The following is a 17,147-nucleotide window of genomic DNA, read 5'->3' as shown; positions in this document are numbered from 1 at the left end:
GGGATAGCTATAATTGGATAAATTCGGCATATGAAAACACCAAAATCAATGATTTTTTTTCAGTGGCTGTGTGACCTTGTGTCTGACACATTCATATGCAAATGACTAATCTGTGAAACAAACAGGGGCGGAGACAAACCACTTGAATGTTTGGAAACACTCATTGTGTGTCAGATAGCTACTGATAACACATCCTAACATTACTTTGTCTTGAGTTTATCTTTGAAACTTATAGGCACACAGATTAAACCTGTGTTGTTGATTTTGGAAAACACTACTGAGGCTGCCTTGCTTCCCTTCAGAAAATCTATATTTTAACCAACTTACATGAAATTCTATGTTATATTGACTTTATCATATGAAAGTGTATGGTGCATTTCATCAATTAATAAATAAATGTGAAAATCGTAATTTTCAACACAAATAATAGTCTCGCTACCTTAGTGAAAGTGTAGCATCCTTCTTTTTTTCCTGCATTCAAAATTGAAGAGAAATTGTAATTTCATATTATTATTATTTTTTCTATTCACATACTGACCTAGGGCACAGGCGTAAATAATAATAAAACTATAATAACTATGACAACGATATGTTTTTAAATCGGAGCAGAGTGTTAGTGTGAGTTGTCTTAAGCTAACCTCGGTAGGATAACTTCCGGGTCGCGTTGACGCCCATACGGTACTTTGCCACGTGGCAAAGCGACTCACAATCAGCGCATTTATTTTGTTCTAAATACACACAGCGTTAGACTTGCATACAGGTTCTTTATTGTTTTTTGATGATTTTTTTTCAATAAAATCAAATATTATGTAAGCGTATAATGGCGAAAGCTGGGTTACCGTGAAACAAACAAGTTTTGTTTTTAAAATAAAAAAACGAACAAGAGATTGTTCGCAAGACTAATTCTGCGTATACACAACTCATTAAACATATATTGACTTTCGGAAAAATCAACTATCGAGCAAAATTATTAATAAAAACAGTAGCAATAATATGTCCTAAAATGTATAAATAAAAAAATTATTGAAAAATATTACATTACAAAACAAATAGTATAACTAGTAGTAAAAATGATGTTATTATATCGTAGTTACGACGTTAGGGGATATAGCTCAGTGGTAGAGCATTCGACTGCAGATCGAGAGGTCCCTGGTTCGAACCCGGGTGTCCCCTTCATACTTTTTTTATATTTATATGCCATTGTTTTCATCCCGGCTGACTAAAGAACTTATACGGCCCCATATAACAAAGGATATTTTATGCTTCCTTGAAAGGAATCTGGTATCAAAAATATTCTGCACTATCTGGAAATGAATAAGTCATGGGAAAATAATGATCCAAATTATAACACCAATCACCGTCCCTCAACGAGGGACGGTGCACCAATCTAATCAACACAATTTGCATTAAGGTAGCGAGAAGGTTTTGTGACGTTTTTAAATAAAACATTCTCTGTCTGTTGTCTCGTTCAGAACAGTAATTTAGGTTATATATATCAAAAGACTAAGTATAGAGGTGCAAGTTCGCACAAACTGGACAGACATTGTTTACATAATTATCACGTGACATCAAAAATGGCGAACCTTGTAAAAATGACTAAGTCCGCGATTGCGAGAGCACACTGCGGAATTTCCTGGTGAAATTTACGTCATGCATTGTCCGTAATCAAGTCCATTGAAATGCGTCTCTGATAATCAAAAGACCTATTATTCCGATTTCTATGCAGGTTTGTTTTTTTGTCCCCAAATTATTTCATACTTGGCACCTTTAACAGACTATTATTCTGTGACAAAGCATTTTCTTTAAAAACCCAGACATATTTCGCACCATCATTATCTTTTGAACGATAACTGCGAGTTTGAATGTCCTAGTCCGAACGCACTTGATTTGGCGGCGGTCCCAATGAGTCGTTCTCGATCAAAACTTCAACTCGAGAAAAACGCGAAAAACAGTTTTGGTTAATAAAACACTGTAGATTTGCTGCATTATTATAAATATACACTAAAAATGGCCAAACATATTAACCACTGATATCATAGAACTCATAAAGAGTGTCAGATAATGAATAATTTCAAGCTCGAGCGTGAAAAATGAAGAAAACTGCTGGCATTTGAGTCCGTACTCCAGGAACGTTCGGGTTTTCCATTGTTATGCAAACGAACAACGAGGGATAATCCTCTGACAAACATTACTGTCCCACTGTACACGCCGACAGTTTACAAACAAGCTAATCCTTCAAGTGTCTCTGATAAGACATCTAATGAAATGGTTTTCATGGTGAAACAAAATGGCCGATGTTTGAAAAAAAATTGCTGTGTCAGAGTGCGACACTGAGTGGCAGTTTTTTCTTTGCTTCGTCTGTCAACGCTTTCTTTCTTTTCTTCGCCATTGCGTTAGAAAAAAATGTATTAGTAAAATAGAATATTGACTTGGAAAATAAAACTCATTTAAAAGAAAGTTGTGCAAAGTTACAGTACTCCTTTCGCACAACCTCCCGCCCGCTTCCGCTTTCCAATTATCTTTTTCTCTCGCTTTTGCGACCGCTCGTTGAATTCGACCGGACAATTTATTTTCGACCGCGCAAACCCCGAAATATCACCGCCCACCTGCTCGCTCGCGCGCATTTAAAATTCGGACTAACAGAATAATTTCCGAGGTTCACATTGTCTTATAATTGTCTTTCTGGTTTTTATAGATGTTGAACAGCTGACAAAAGTTCAAATACTTTTTGTTTTAACTATATATAATTATATGCACGCAACCTGACCCTTTGACCTCGATTTGGCTTGGACTGAATATTTTATTTTAAACAATATTCTGACGTGAAATACAACACAAGTACGACATGGTTGTCTGGGGTTTCTTTCCTGATTGTTGAGTCTTCGCAATGTGTTTTGTATAATTATTGTTGTTTTCCCCCGATGCTGAAGGACCGTAAAGCTAAATGGCAGTTACATGCATGGGCTGAGTGAAAGAAAATATTTCTAAGCCTAAAATAAAACCTAATATTACACCTTTGTGTATTTGTTAATTTTACATATATTTGTCATGACAGTATGTTTGTAAATATCTAGAAAAATCTCGTCTTTCGTTGATAATTTCGATTGTTTGTTTGGAATGTCGATCCCCGTTAGTTTCTCCATACTGAGTTTAGGAAGGGCGTCGATCAACACCGTGACAATCAGCCGAGAGAAGACAAACATTGACCGTAATTCATGGAGATCATGTCCGTAATTTGTGGGCTGAAACCCCAAATAATTAATCAAGTATTATTATTTTAATATATATTTTATTTTACATCGCAAAACTAAACCATGCCCAAAATAGAGCTAGAGTTGTTCGCGGTGAAACAACCGCATTGAAGCACAGGGAGCCCAGGAACTATAATCAACTGTAATACGCTGTCTCTATGAGCGGGGGGGGGGGGGGGTATCGGCTGGTATCTAATGTAAGAAATAGTCTATTTCTTACACTAGATAGCAGCCAATACCCCCCCCCCCGCTCATAGAGACTGCGTATTACAGTTGATTATAGTTCCTGGGCTCCCTGTGATTGAAGACGATGCAACTTCAACTAGCCATTTCTTACCTTGAAATAAAAAAAAAATAAAAATTCGAAGAGCATCGGGGAAAATATTAATAATCATCCTTATCAATCGCTTGCTTTATTTTATTCGAATCCATGAAATTCACGATTTTTTTTTACATTTGTTGGCAACTTCTGCGCTAAAAAAGATTGAAAATGTGGGTGTGGTTATTTTGCAAAGTCCAGTTGATAATACGGACAAATATGGTTCTGTTACCCAGTTCGTGCTCCGATCAGGTGTCTCTCAGCCATACAATGACGTTGTAACAAAGCATATTTGACGCTAATTGAAGGGTCGTCGTACAATCCAATCACCGGCGTCGATTCACATAGTTTTTTGTTGCTGTGACAGGCGTCAAAATTATTTTGACAAACTGATGGAATTTGACCTTAGTTCAAAAAGAAAATACTAGGCTAAGATACATTAGAGCTCACGCGAATCAGTTTTCTCTGCAAGTTGTGAAATAAAGTAAACCAGAGTAGCGTCGATGATTTTCAGCCCTGAAGGACTTCCGTATGAATCCTGAGTTTTGAATTGTTCATCGACTGGCCACCAAATAGTTATGGCTATAACTAAATTTGACACGTTTTTCTTTTAAGCCCAATAAATTATTCATACATGTCAAGCTCTGTTCGATTTTTTCAGGGCATGTGGCCGTTTTTAGTCGAAAATATTTTTTGTGGGAACATTTTTGCGGTAAGTATACGGTATAGACCGAGCTCATTCAATGATCGTGACTTAATTTTAAAAATTGAATGTCAAATTTTACCAGACGTGGACCGATGTGAATTCGATATCGTTATTTTGGGAATTAATCACTAACATTTCCTCGTTTCTCTGCTCTGTAAAAAGGAGTTACCTAGGCTTTTTTCACGTAACTGTCTCATTAAAATAAATATAATAATATTACATCTAGAACAAGCACCCAAAACACGTAACAAGAGGTCTCAGTTCAGCTGCTTTCACGATACAAGTGTAATACAACTATTAGATTTGAAGTGTCGTTCAGAATGTAACAATAGTTAATAATAGTTGTATGTTCACACTTTACTATCAAAACCACCATTTCGACCACCCATGTGCCAGTTTTCAGTGTTTGGGGCGAGCGTTCAATGTTTTCAATGAGCGAGCGAGCGAAAAAAAAAAACGCGATTAAAATGCGGTCGGTTTCCGGTCGGACAAGACCGCGTGGTCGGAAATTAAGCGATAAGCGGTCGATGTAAAAGCGGAAGGTTGGGCGAAATGAGTACTGTATGACAATGTTTCTCCGACGAAGTCTCGACTGACAATAATGCTGACAATGGACGTTAGATAAACACGCATTGTTTGCAACTGGAAGCTTATCATCCGTTATATCAGAATCGTCAACAACAGAGTATACAGATAAGATGTTATCATTTAATTCCTTCCAAAGATAAACACTATGCAAATATCCACGAAACGGCAGTTGTAGTCTTTTCTGCTAGTGTTTTAAAACACTAATTTGAGCAACGTTATTTCGCAATTTTGATCTTTTGTAAACCTGGGGTGATGTATCAAGGTCTAAAGTAACCGTTTTATCAATTTTTGAAAAATCAAGAAAAAAGTGAAAATTTCCCTTCTCGCTAGCTTAAACTCAAAACAGTATTCGAAAACAAGAGTCAAGAACAAATGCATGATGATAATAAACACGAAAAACAAAAGACTAAGCTGCGTACATATAGACTGCTAAAGAAAAATTGCCAGTATGAAAATTACTCAACAACAGTAACAAAACATAAAGCACCATCAACGAAATTGAGAATTAGTGCCCATAATTTAGAAATAGAGAAAGGACGACACAACAGTAACAAAACATAAAGCAGCATCAACGAAATTGAGAATTAGTGCCCATAATTTAGAAATAGAGAAAGGACGATACAACAAATTTTCTTGCAGTGGTAGAAAGTGCACTGCTTGCGACCAAACTGAAATTGAAGACGAGATTGAAAACGTGTGCAAAATAATCGAGTTAACATCTTTATGTATGTTGTTGAAGAATAAACGAGATTGAGTTCTAGTTTACATGACGTGTCCGTGTCTCACTACCGAGACTGAGAAGATCGAACCATCCATTCCCCCCACATTTTTCAAACTTGAAGGAATTCATGTAAACACATTATTCCATGGATAACATATACTAATATTCAATGTTCTCCAATTTTTCATGACAGCATTATATAGTCATAATAATACTACACATAATGTTGTTATCATAGGTTACAGAACACAATGTTGAGGTATGATAGAATGTGTTGCCATAGAAACCAATTGTAAACTACTCAAATAGAGCATTTTGATTTCAGAATTTTGAACATTACTGTAACCCATGCACCCCTCTTTGGATTTGGAGGATTTCTGAGTATGTTTTAGTGGTAGAGAAATACCTTAATTCTCGGGTGCATCCCGACTGTCACCAGAATTGGCACTCGAAATTTTGTGAATATTATTCTTGGATTTCATAAAAATCAGAAACAACATGAAATGATAACAAAATTACCATATACAAAATAAATGTTATGTCAGTCAGTTCAATGTAATAACTCGAGGATATACAAAGCAAAATAATAGACAGAGAGACTGTGTTTGAAACAAACTAGCTTTTTACCTACATCAGGCAATAAATGTCGATAAAATGTAGAATTTAGTGTTATAAAACTCACACTATTCCAATGCCGCAAAGCGTTTAAAGGACTGTCGACAGTCTACAAAGATTGGTTGACTTGAAGTTGTACTAATGTTTTATGATTGGTCTGGCTATATATGGGAGTAGGTAAGGTCAAATTATTTGATCTCGTAAGTTCACTTGAGAAACGCCACCATACGACAGACATCCGCAGAACCCAGTCTGAATAGTGATTGCGCCACCATCATATTGAATACCTGTAGGCTTATTGCATTCGAAGACAAAATTGTAATTTTATTACGGTTTATTAAAACAATATTAATTAATTTTATCAATTAAAGAATATTTTTGTAAACAAACCTTTTTATAGCGAGCACTTGGTTGATGACTGCATTTATCCATTTCATAAAATGTTGACAACATCATCGACATAGATCTGACATATTATGGCGTGTGTATCTTTATGTTATGAAAATTATCATTTCAACACTTATTAACAATTTATTTTATTTGATCTATTCTTTTATTCAAGAATTCGTGAAAAAGTTGTGAAGTAACACCACAGGAGCTGGGGGGCTATCTAATTTGCATATTAAAATTGTAAGTTGTCTTCAAGATGGCGGCGCCCATGATACCAGTGATCTCATTGACAATCTATTCACTTCATTTATCAGACGTTCTCTGCAGCTCATATGCGTTGACGATGTCATTTAACGAATTCTGGACGACAGATGAATAGCTTGAACATGGAACAGCTTATACATAAAGCACTGGAAAGCAGTACCACACGACTAGAAGATGGACAACTTAAACCGTTCAGTACGTACAATGATACATTCCATTATTGCCCTATTTCACCCACATCAAATAGAATATCCCAGTTGTATTTACATGGCAGGGGACTTCGTTTCTATATTTATGCTGCAATTTCAATTTTTGTGACGAGCATTAGCAAGCTATTTTTTAAACGTTGTTTACATAAATTTGCATAAAGCTTAACAGCTGGGGTCAGAGCAGTCAGAATCGCGTCAACGATTGTCGGGGACGGGATGGATAGGACACACTGTCTGTAACAGCAGATAACTGCCAACATCGTTGTGAATGCTTACAGCGGACCAATTTGGAGATCAGTTGTTGTTTCATGGAATTGTTGAAGGCAATAGACGAAAAATTGGCTGAACAGTTAGCTGGTATATTATAACGAACGTATTTGTTGGATGTGTTGTGTAGTGTGTATACCACGCCCACCCTGCTATCGCTGTCACCGTCCTTTTGCTCATCTACTCAGCGTAGTTTGAGTTGTAATTCCTGCCTACCCACCTGCTAACCCTGTGTCTTTCCTATTGGTGTAATTTTCGCTCAATTGAAAATGGAAAATATTGTGTTTGGTAAGGCACTCCTTGCATACATCATAGCATATCATTTATTTATTTTTAAATGTCGTTCCATAAATATTACATTTATTTTAAGCATAAAACCTGTTAAATAATTTCACTCTCCCCCATTCCATTACTATTATCAACTAAATATTATCCCTATTTGTTGTTTATGTTAGTCTTTACTATGTAAAAAAAAAAAATTGAAAAAAAGGGTGAAATGTGTCTCTCTTATAGTTCCAATGCTTAATATGAACCTAGAAGCATGCTAATCAAAGTGCTATGTGTGTGTGGAGTGATGTTGACAATTGAATACCGTAGTATGACTAGTAATTTCTGTGTTTCCTTGTTTTTGTGGATTTTATTAATAACAAATGTTACATTGTAATATGGAGCTATCATTGTGTTACCTGACCTTTCACTTCCATCCATTATTGTTATATTACATAATCACATTTCGTCATGTTATTATGATGCACACTCACAGTACACAATGTTTTATAGTGCGTAATTTAACATTTACTGTAAAACACTTTATTTTTGCTATTTTTCGGTGAAGGGATGATTCAGTGAAAATAAAATCTAGTGAATATACCTTTTTTGCTATATTTCACATTCAACTCATCGAAAGTCAGTGATAATAATTTCCAAACAAAACACCAAAAATGGCTTTTCAGCGAAAATTAATTTTAGCTAAAATAAAGTATTTTACAGTAATTGTTAAATATTTAATATTTGGATCATTTCATTCATGCTTTTTGGATATCATTCATTCACATTTGTATAAGTTATAATGTAAGTAGAAATATGTATGTTAATTTTCATAAACCATATGGTTCAAATATTACATATACATGTATTGTGCTAACATACACAAACTGCAGTTTTGACATTTATTTGACTAGTTTAGCATATTTCTCAAAGAAATACATATTTACTTAGAGTGCTCTTATCATTAGAGATCAGTAAAAGTTTGCATGATGTACTGAGAATCTCTCTCACAAAAAATGTGTGCCCTTTGGGGATGGGCTTACCCAATGCATCTGTCAGGATTTGACTGTATTTGTTCTATTAGAAGTGCATTTCTAAAATAAGCACACACCTACAATAGAGCATAGATTAATTTATGTAAATATCACTAAAAAAGCAAATATGATAGCATCAATTCACATAGCAGTTGCAGAGAAAACTATAGATATGAAAATACAGTAGTTTTTATTATCACCTACATGTATATATTGCCTTATTAAAACGGTATAAATAGCAAGTGAGGGTATTTGATATAAGACCTCTCTGGAGAAAGTTAATATATTTGGCATAAGATAATAACCGAGCATAAGCAATGACGTCACTTATTTGATTTGAATGCTGCACTGCAGTGCAAACGCACACATTCTCACACAAAATGGGTAATACTATTTTTGGCAATAATGATTCATATTAATACTTGTACCAGGTTTCCTCATTTTGATTAATTGATCATACACCCGCAATCACTATGAACAGTGCTCACAATCGTATGATTTTGATTTATTTAAGCCAAGTGTGCCGGATACAAGACCTTGCTTCAGCCAATCAGATGGCTAGATTCAGACTAACCATGTTATAATTGTGCAATTGATGTTTATTGTATCAAGCGTTAATAACAGATAATTCTAAAAAGAATCTTCAGAAAAGTTATTACCATTTATACCAGTATTGGTAAAGTATGTTTACTTTGTGCTTTTAAGATGCCAATCTGTCAATGGCTATTTAGCTTTGACATAAAAAGTCTCCTAAAAGATTTGTCACCTTATTGGTTTCAGTACAAAATATATATATTAATTTTGTTAACATGTAAATATAGGAAATCATTTAAACATTCGCTAGGTTTCAGTGGTAGTCAGTTGTGTAAATATACAATGTTTGTCACTGACACATGTTGACCCATATCTAACATAGCTAATGCTTTTAAGATGGTCACTACTCATCTGAGAATACAAGTGGGTCATGATTCATGTCAATATACATTCCTGTATTCGCTGCATAGAATATAGGAAGTTGTGCCCTATGGGTTACTGCAGGCATGAATCATTATTGACCTAACAAGGTCATTAAGATCATACTATTTTGCAAATGGACCAAGTATAAAATATTTGAAATCTATGCTCATTGTAAGTAAGGTTAAGTTGTGATTGTACTGCTTGCATCTTGTTACAATAGTGACTTTTATTTCAATATAGAGTTTCACTATTAGTACTCAATCTGATTAAAATCTGATGTAGTGTACGGGCTTTAATTATTTTGGCTATAAACTTATTTTAATTTTATTTTTTATTACTTTTGTTATTAATGCCCTTTTATTTTATTATTTTACTTTGATTTTGATTTTGTGATTTTTTTTTAATTCTGCCCTACCTACATCTGATCCGACGCCTATGTAAGTCCCGTTCAAATCTCGCGTAAGTAACAGCCAATCACAGCCCCCCTTTTATACAGGCTGTCGGTTGCTTACTTTTCAGTGTAGCGATACTCTACGGGCAATCTTTCTGTACATTATATTTTGCCCACTTGAATAAACCATTAATAGAAAATTGCTAGTATATTTTTATTTGCAAAAGAAATTCCTCAGCATTTTACAATTTTTGTCATTACATTGAACATTTTTTTCACTTCCAACAAATGTGTACACTTCCAGATACATCTTCGCCAGCGAAGGTTCGTTCATTCAGTCATCGCTTCAATTTTACACCACTGAGCATAATTATCTAGAATGGAAGCAAAAAAATAAGTAAATCGTAATGATTAGAACACTGTAAACAGCTATAGTAAACAATGCAAACTGATTTTAAATTGTATAACAGTCACCGGCCCACGGCATCGAAGCAGAAAATTGGAGCAAACAAATATTTCCTGATCAATTGCGATGTGTTCCAAATAAAAAATATTTTATTCCAGTCCAAATCAGCTCAATTACTTTAATAAAGAGTTATTGTATAATGTACAAAATGTTGATACAATTTGATGAATATTTACAGCTACGGCTTCAATACCGTAGACGATGTTGGCCCGATCTTCAACAAAACATCACCCGTCTCCAGGGCAGGCGACTGGAAAAAGACACTGGTGTTCGGTCGAAACGGTGGAAACAAAATCGTCACTCCCAGAATAACTATGCAAAATAACGATCTAAAGTCGAACCATTCGAGCCACAATATTAACATAAAAATGACTTTCGTTGCATTTGACAATGATAAACTTACCGTAAAGCCGTGTTATTCTCGGTCGGTATAATCCGCCATTTTATTTGAGTGTTTGCCACCCGACTCCGCCCGGTGACGTCATCATGTGCGCTATAGAAGGAGGTCTGTGATTCGTTGACTAAAATCGTCGATAGTGGGTCTCGTTGAAATCTCGTTACATAGGCATCGGCTCAGATGTAGGTAGGGCGGAATTAAAAAAATCACAAAATCAAAGTAAAATAATAAAATAAAATAAAATAAAATAAAAGGGCATTAATAACAAAAGTAATAAAAAATAAAATTAAAATAAGTTTATAGCCAAAATAATTAAAGCCCGTACACTACATCAGATTTTAATCAGATTGTATTAGTACTGTAAAATCTGTATTATAAGCCGCGGCTTCTATTAAAATGGTACAATACAACACAGGGGATGCGGCTTCTATTAGAGCATCTACACATATGAGAAATGGTAAATTTTTGGTTCTCAAATATTTAAAATGAATGGGTGCGACTTCTATTAGGGATGCGGCTTCTAATAGAGATTTTACGGTACTATGAAGAGAATCATGCAATATCAGAATCTAATGCTGGAATTCTAATTTACTTTTTATTTACTGTACTTGTGCCAGTATCAGCAGCTACACATTACTCTCTGAAATATTCCATAAACCATAAAATGTTTGCAATTTCATTTGATGAGATTAAAGGACGGTGGTCGCCGCGCAGCATGTGTTCGAATTTCATGTACTTAAACAATGTATTTTACACGCGTTGTGTACGTTGCTATGAGTCCCTTATTGAACAGGACGCGGCGCGACGACTACCGCCCTTTAAATTTACAAATTCATACATAAAATTTTACTCTCATGAAATTAATTCATTTGCTTTGTAGTATTATACTCGTTCTCTGATTGTCCATATTTCTATTTTAATTATTATTTAATTTCTAACGGAGACTAGTACCCTGGTGATCCTCACATGCACAGCATAAAGAATCAATAGACCCTATATCAGGGGTCTACTATTGGTTTTGTCACAGAACAATTCATTTGAATTTGTTGTATGCATTGCCCATATTGAACATGATATGACAAAAAACCTGTGGCACTTTAACACAATACTTGCTGACACTGTAATATACCATTTATCTGTTCTGCTATATTATGTATATGTCATGTGACTGTAGTATACACATATATATATATATTGTTCTTTGCTAAAATTGTCAACTTTATATCATTCAGCTGATTATCAGAATATTAGTGAACCGAGTTATCTTTTTCACTGACACCATTCCACTTTGAACATTGTACAGTTAACACAATTTGTACTTAATTCAAGCCTTATTTTTACATCAATATCAACCCTAACAGTGTTATTTTTGAGAAAAATGATTGAGCTACAAATACAGAATAATTTTTAGATTTTTTTCTCCAACATTACATCCCATGCTATGTGTAAAACTAAAATATCCATTGAGTCAGAGCTTCTAGGTGTGTCATGTCTGCATTTATAATTATATATTAATATTCATAAGAATTGTGAAATTTTGTTCAAGTTGAGTATTATTGTACGTAAATTTATTTTGCATGAATTCTGGGCCTCATTTCTGTTAAGGCAAAGGTCAATAATATATTATTATTAAATGTTGGTCGTTATTGTTCGTTGTCTGATCTATATTTAAATTCATTTAAATATACAAATATTAGCTGGTAGTTGGGAATATCAATGATGTCCGTAATAGACAGATGTCATGCTCCATGAATGATGCTGGGAATGTAAATGAAATTGACAACATGAATAATGAAATTTATTAGGATTTTACTATACGCTTGAGAATTATTATTGTGTTGTCTGTTGGTATTGTGATAGATGCTTGTATACAACATGAGTTATTATATATTTGTACTGGTCTAGTGTTTATGCATGCATGAAAGCTTGTAATGTATGGCATTGTTTTTGTCTATATGTATTAATTTGCTTTCTGCATTGTTAAATTTTACCAAAATTTGTTAAAATTTACCTAAATCCTGCCAAAATTGTGATTCAACATGTTTGTGTAGTATCTGTGTTGACTACCAGGCTGCTCATAATTTCTCATTAATGTAATACTTGATAGAAGTTGAATTTCGCATTCAAAAAATTTAATATCATCTCGAAAACAGAGTTTAATGTAATAGACAGTTCTGTATTGATACTGAACAAGCTTCACTATTATTCCCATTTCAGAAAGGGTGCCCGGCCACATTTAAAGACCATATTATATCTAGGACTGTTTCCTGCTGTTTTTTTCACTATTTTAATAGATTTGTTTGAATGTTTGAGATGTCTTAATATATACCAGTACTTACAGATATTCAACATATACCAGTAATATGCCAAACAAATCTTTTGTTTCACTTCAAATTAGTGTAAATGAATAAAAAATATGTTTCTTATACTTATGGAAAATTTGTAAACTTTGAATGGGAATATGAATACTAAAGCTGATATATGATTATAATAAAATGCATACAAATGCATGGAAGTAAAACAACTCCTAGTTCCTGCTTACAAGATTAATAATATCTCAAATGGTTGCCTAGCAACTAAAGGTCCTGACACTTATCTCATTCTAACCTTTGATGTAATAATATTTTATTATGCATTGGAAATCGTTTTTTATCATCCTCTCATCCTTACTTGACTCATAAATTACAACAATTATTAGTTTATCTGATGTTAATTGTATCATTTTCTAACCATGCATAACAATTTATGGCAGATAAGTATTTGTAGTTACGATCTATCGACAGGTGGCACCTGTTCGTCAGCCTCTACCATATCTCTTGACAATTAGTTTACTAAAATAAATGCCATACTTCACTTCCATTGGATAGATGTTCAACTGTAATATGATCTACACTATGTGTAGCTGCTACTAGAAACACAAAGCAGAAGACTTATTCAGCTTTTAGCATCTATAGTACTTTATTTTAGCTGGGTGTTTGTATAGAGATTATTTTCACTGATTTTTGATGAGTTGAATGTAAAATATGGGGAAAAAAAGATATATATTCGCTGGTTTTTATTTTCTATTTTCACTGAATCATCCCTTCCGTGAAAATAGCAAAAATAAATTCCATGCAAAAATAAAGTATTAGAAACATCCCTGATACTACACATTATTGATTAAATCAGAAAATACACTGGCTGCATATGTCTCAAATTATGTGAATTATGTACTTTGAATGTAGTAGCATTTTCACTGCTTACAAATTCTGCAATTTTTACTGGTCAATTCATAAATATAATTCAAAAATACTGATTGAAACTGCTTGAAAATGTTGCTTTACTTTCATAGCAGCTGTTTGTGTCAACGTTTAGAAACTGTATTATCAGTTTTTAAAATAGTACAGTACAAATATATTGCAGAACCTGATTGGGTATTTGTTGGTTAAAAATCATTGTAAGTTATAAATTTTGAAAATGTATTATTTTTAATGACCTGTTTATATCATATACATTAATTACATGGCTATGTTATAATAATTTACATATTGTAATGCCTGTACAGAGTATTTCATATAGTGTTTAGGTGTGTAAAAGTGATTCTTTTGATTCACTTTGAAATAAAAAAACAAGCAGAGTAGACAGGTTACTAAACTTAGCTGTCCATGCAGACTGAATGTATGGATGAAACATTAGCTTCGTTTTTGTAACAGATACAAGTGTAGTAAAACAGGAATTACAGATTTGTTTTCTTAAAATTCTACAAATTCTAAGCATGTGCTGACGTGGAACAAAGAAAAGCCTTACGTATACTATGGTATAATCGGCACACACTGTGGCAATAAACACAATGCTTGAAATAGTTTTCTTTTAATTATTCTGATGTAGTAATTTCAAACACTTTTGACTTCTTGTCAGAATAAAAAAAAATATAATCTGTACAGAAAATGATGATCCCCAAATGCATGTTGCCTGCATTCCCTTATCTATTATCTACCCTTGTTTTCATAAAGCATTATATCTTCTTCTGATTTAAAGCGAGAGGGTCGTCACCTGTGTGCGCCCGGGAATTGAGTCCCAAGTGATGATAACAACACATGCTAAAAACGCAAAGGCTCATGGGTAGTCGCTTGTAAACAATATAAACACCCTGGATTGATGTGCTAGAATTTTTAAGAAAGAAAGAATTGAAGCTATTTTTATTGTTGCAAACTAATATGCAAATTTTATTTTATTCTCATGCAAATTAGCCACCATAGTTTGGTGTTTGGTGCATTGCCATTCAACTTGATGCAGCCAACATTAATTAACATGGAACTATTTGTTTTTTTACAGCCAAGTTATTCGGTAAGAAGTTTGCCAAAGCCAGTAAGTTTGTGGTAGCTAATAAATTATGGCAGTCAACAGTGCCAACAAAAGACTGCGATGTCTTGATGACATTTCCAGAGAAAACAGATGATGACACCTTGATGTGGGTCCTAGCAAGATTGCGATCCAGAACACCACAAATTGGAGTACATGTCCGTCACCATAGCAATACTGGAGTGTATGGATTTTATCTCACTGCCACATTTGAAAAGTAAGTGTTTATGGAATTACTTTTTAAGTGTTTTACTTCATTACCTTGTAAATGTCAAAAATGCTGCAGCTGTAATGTAAACACATATTAGATAAACAAAGTGGGAAAAAAATTATGGAAACTGAACTGAGGTTGTCGGTAGATTTTGTATGAATGAATGTCATCATGGCTGTTCGCAGATTTTATGTGATGAATCTCTGTTGCTAGATTTCTCAAGTAGTGCCTTTGCCACTCTGCTTTAGTAGGTGCAGCAGAGTGAACAAAAATTATTAAATTATTAATTAATTATTAAAAAATAGATAAATAATAATAAAAGAAGAGGAAACCAACTGTTTTTGCCTAATATGAATTTTGTACCTGTGTAGCTTAATGAAAGGAGCAGAAGACCTGGGATTCAGAAAGAAAGTTAAAGAGGAATTTGGAGGTGGTTTGAAAGATTTCAGTTGTGATGAAGAAATCATCTATGAAGGAATTGATAACCAGGCTGATTTTTTCTCATCTCAGGTATTTTTATATTTCTTAAAATTGTTCAGGTTATCAATACATTCCCTGATTCTTGTATTCATTTTTTTACAAGGGTACTGTAATTTATACGCAAATCTCTGCATATTAATATACTAATTTGCATAATAGCATCTCCACAATCAGTAGTTCTAAGTATGAACACAGAATACATATTTTTACACTTTCTGTTAATCAGTAGTTTTGGTGGGAGGTTTGATAAAATCTTTAGTTTGTTTTTTGCTGTTCCAGGAACGTCAAGAGATTGTGTTATTCATGTTGAATAATCTACGTGCTGAAGAAGGTGATAAATTGGCCAAGTTAAAATTTGTGGAAGGTCAGCCAATTGGTAAGTTTAATTCTTTCCTTGTGTAGGTTATTTCTCTGGATATGCAAGTTAAGGTGTCCAGGGTATACAAGTTAGAAGTTCCTGGATATGCAAGTTGAATGCTCCTTCATGTGTAAGTTAAGGGGTCTTGGATATGCAAGTTGAAGGCTCATTCATGTGTAAGTTAAGGGGTCTTTGATGTGCAAGTTAAGGAGTACTGGATTCACATGTGCAAGTTTAATAAGAAGTCCAACTTCCAAATTGTGGGCATCCAGTTGAATGTTTACTATCACTTATTATAGTGGATCATAATGTAATTTTTATTTCAGTAGGAAGGGATTCAAAATATTTTGGCAAACTAGTCAATCAGAGATTTATTTGTTTACAGGTTTTTTTGGTGTATTCTGTCTTGTATGGGCTGGGATAATAGAAATACTTCACTTGATATGTAAATTACACAACGAGGTTATTGAGTTACGCTCTAGTGAACAGTGTTCTGTTTTCAGTGCACTCTAAATCCACACACAGTCTCCAATTCGGCATAAAAGCTAAATAAAATACATCACAAAGATCTTTCAAATCCTGGTGATTTATAAACAAGAAATTGCATCCCAAGTGGGTTATATATTTAGCAATCCCACTCTAAAAAAGTTCTAAGTTTAAGTCAAATTAAAATTTTGCATTACTGACCATCCTATTGCATTGCATTATGGGCAAGCACTTCCTATTGTATTTAATGGCAAATTATTATTGCACTGAAAACTTGCTATATTAAATGTAATTTTTTTTAAGGTTTTAACAATATTTAGATTAATAATATATAACTTTTTTATCCAAAGTCACAAGCAACATTTTGAGATTCAAAATAATTTCACCATAAGTACCAGTTCAAAAATATGAAATTTTCGCAATTTTCCA

The 17,147-nt window shown here is 33.8% G+C and overlaps 1 protein-coding gene, 1 long non-coding RNA gene and 1 other non-coding gene across 4 annotated transcripts in view; 2 read left to right on the top strand and 1 right to left on the bottom strand.

Moving 5' to 3' along the window:
- Window positions 1–1,101: 1,101 nt before the first annotated feature.
- On the top strand, window positions 1,102–1,173 carry TRNAC-GCA (transfer RNA cysteine (anticodon GCA)). Its single transcript has one exon. It is a non-coding gene; the product is annotated as a tRNA-Cys (tRNA).
- A 5,958-nt stretch (window positions 1,174–7,131) lies between these two features.
- LOC100369555 (anoctamin-8-like) overlaps window positions 7,132–17,147 on the top strand; it is a 63,971-nt gene continuing 53,955 nt past the window's right edge. The window contains exons 1-4 of one of the 2 annotated variants that reach the window (XM_085507253.1): window positions 7,132–7,420; window positions 15,157–15,400; window positions 15,766–15,904; window positions 16,154–16,250. In XM_085507253.1, the coding sequence (XP_085363379.1) occupies window positions 7,372–7,420; window positions 15,157–15,400; window positions 15,766–15,904; window positions 16,154–16,250 (529 nt within the window). In that variant the 5' untranslated portion in view covers window positions 7,132–7,371. Of the gene's footprint in view, window positions 7,619–15,156; window positions 15,401–15,765; window positions 15,905–16,153; window positions 16,251–17,147 lie in introns of both variants that reach the window. The other variant, XM_085507254.1, reaches the window with a different exon arrangement.
- LOC146735249 (uncharacterized) lies at window positions 10,180–11,179 on the bottom strand. The gene is made up of 2 exons (XR_014931342.1): window positions 10,849–11,179; window positions 10,180–10,353 (listed from the first exon to the last, which is right to left on the bottom strand). It is a non-coding gene; the product is annotated as an uncharacterized LOC146735249 (long non-coding RNA).

Source organism: Saccoglossus kowalevskii, chromosome 13 (genome assembly GCF_978046115.1).
Source record: "Saccoglossus kowalevskii chromosome 13, keSacKowa6.1, whole genome shotgun sequence".
NCBI classification, from domain to species: Eukaryota; Metazoa; Hemichordata; class Enteropneusta; family Harrimaniidae; genus Saccoglossus; species Saccoglossus kowalevskii.
Note: the sequence above shows the minus strand (reverse complement) of the source record. Positions and strands in the feature narration are given on the sequence as shown.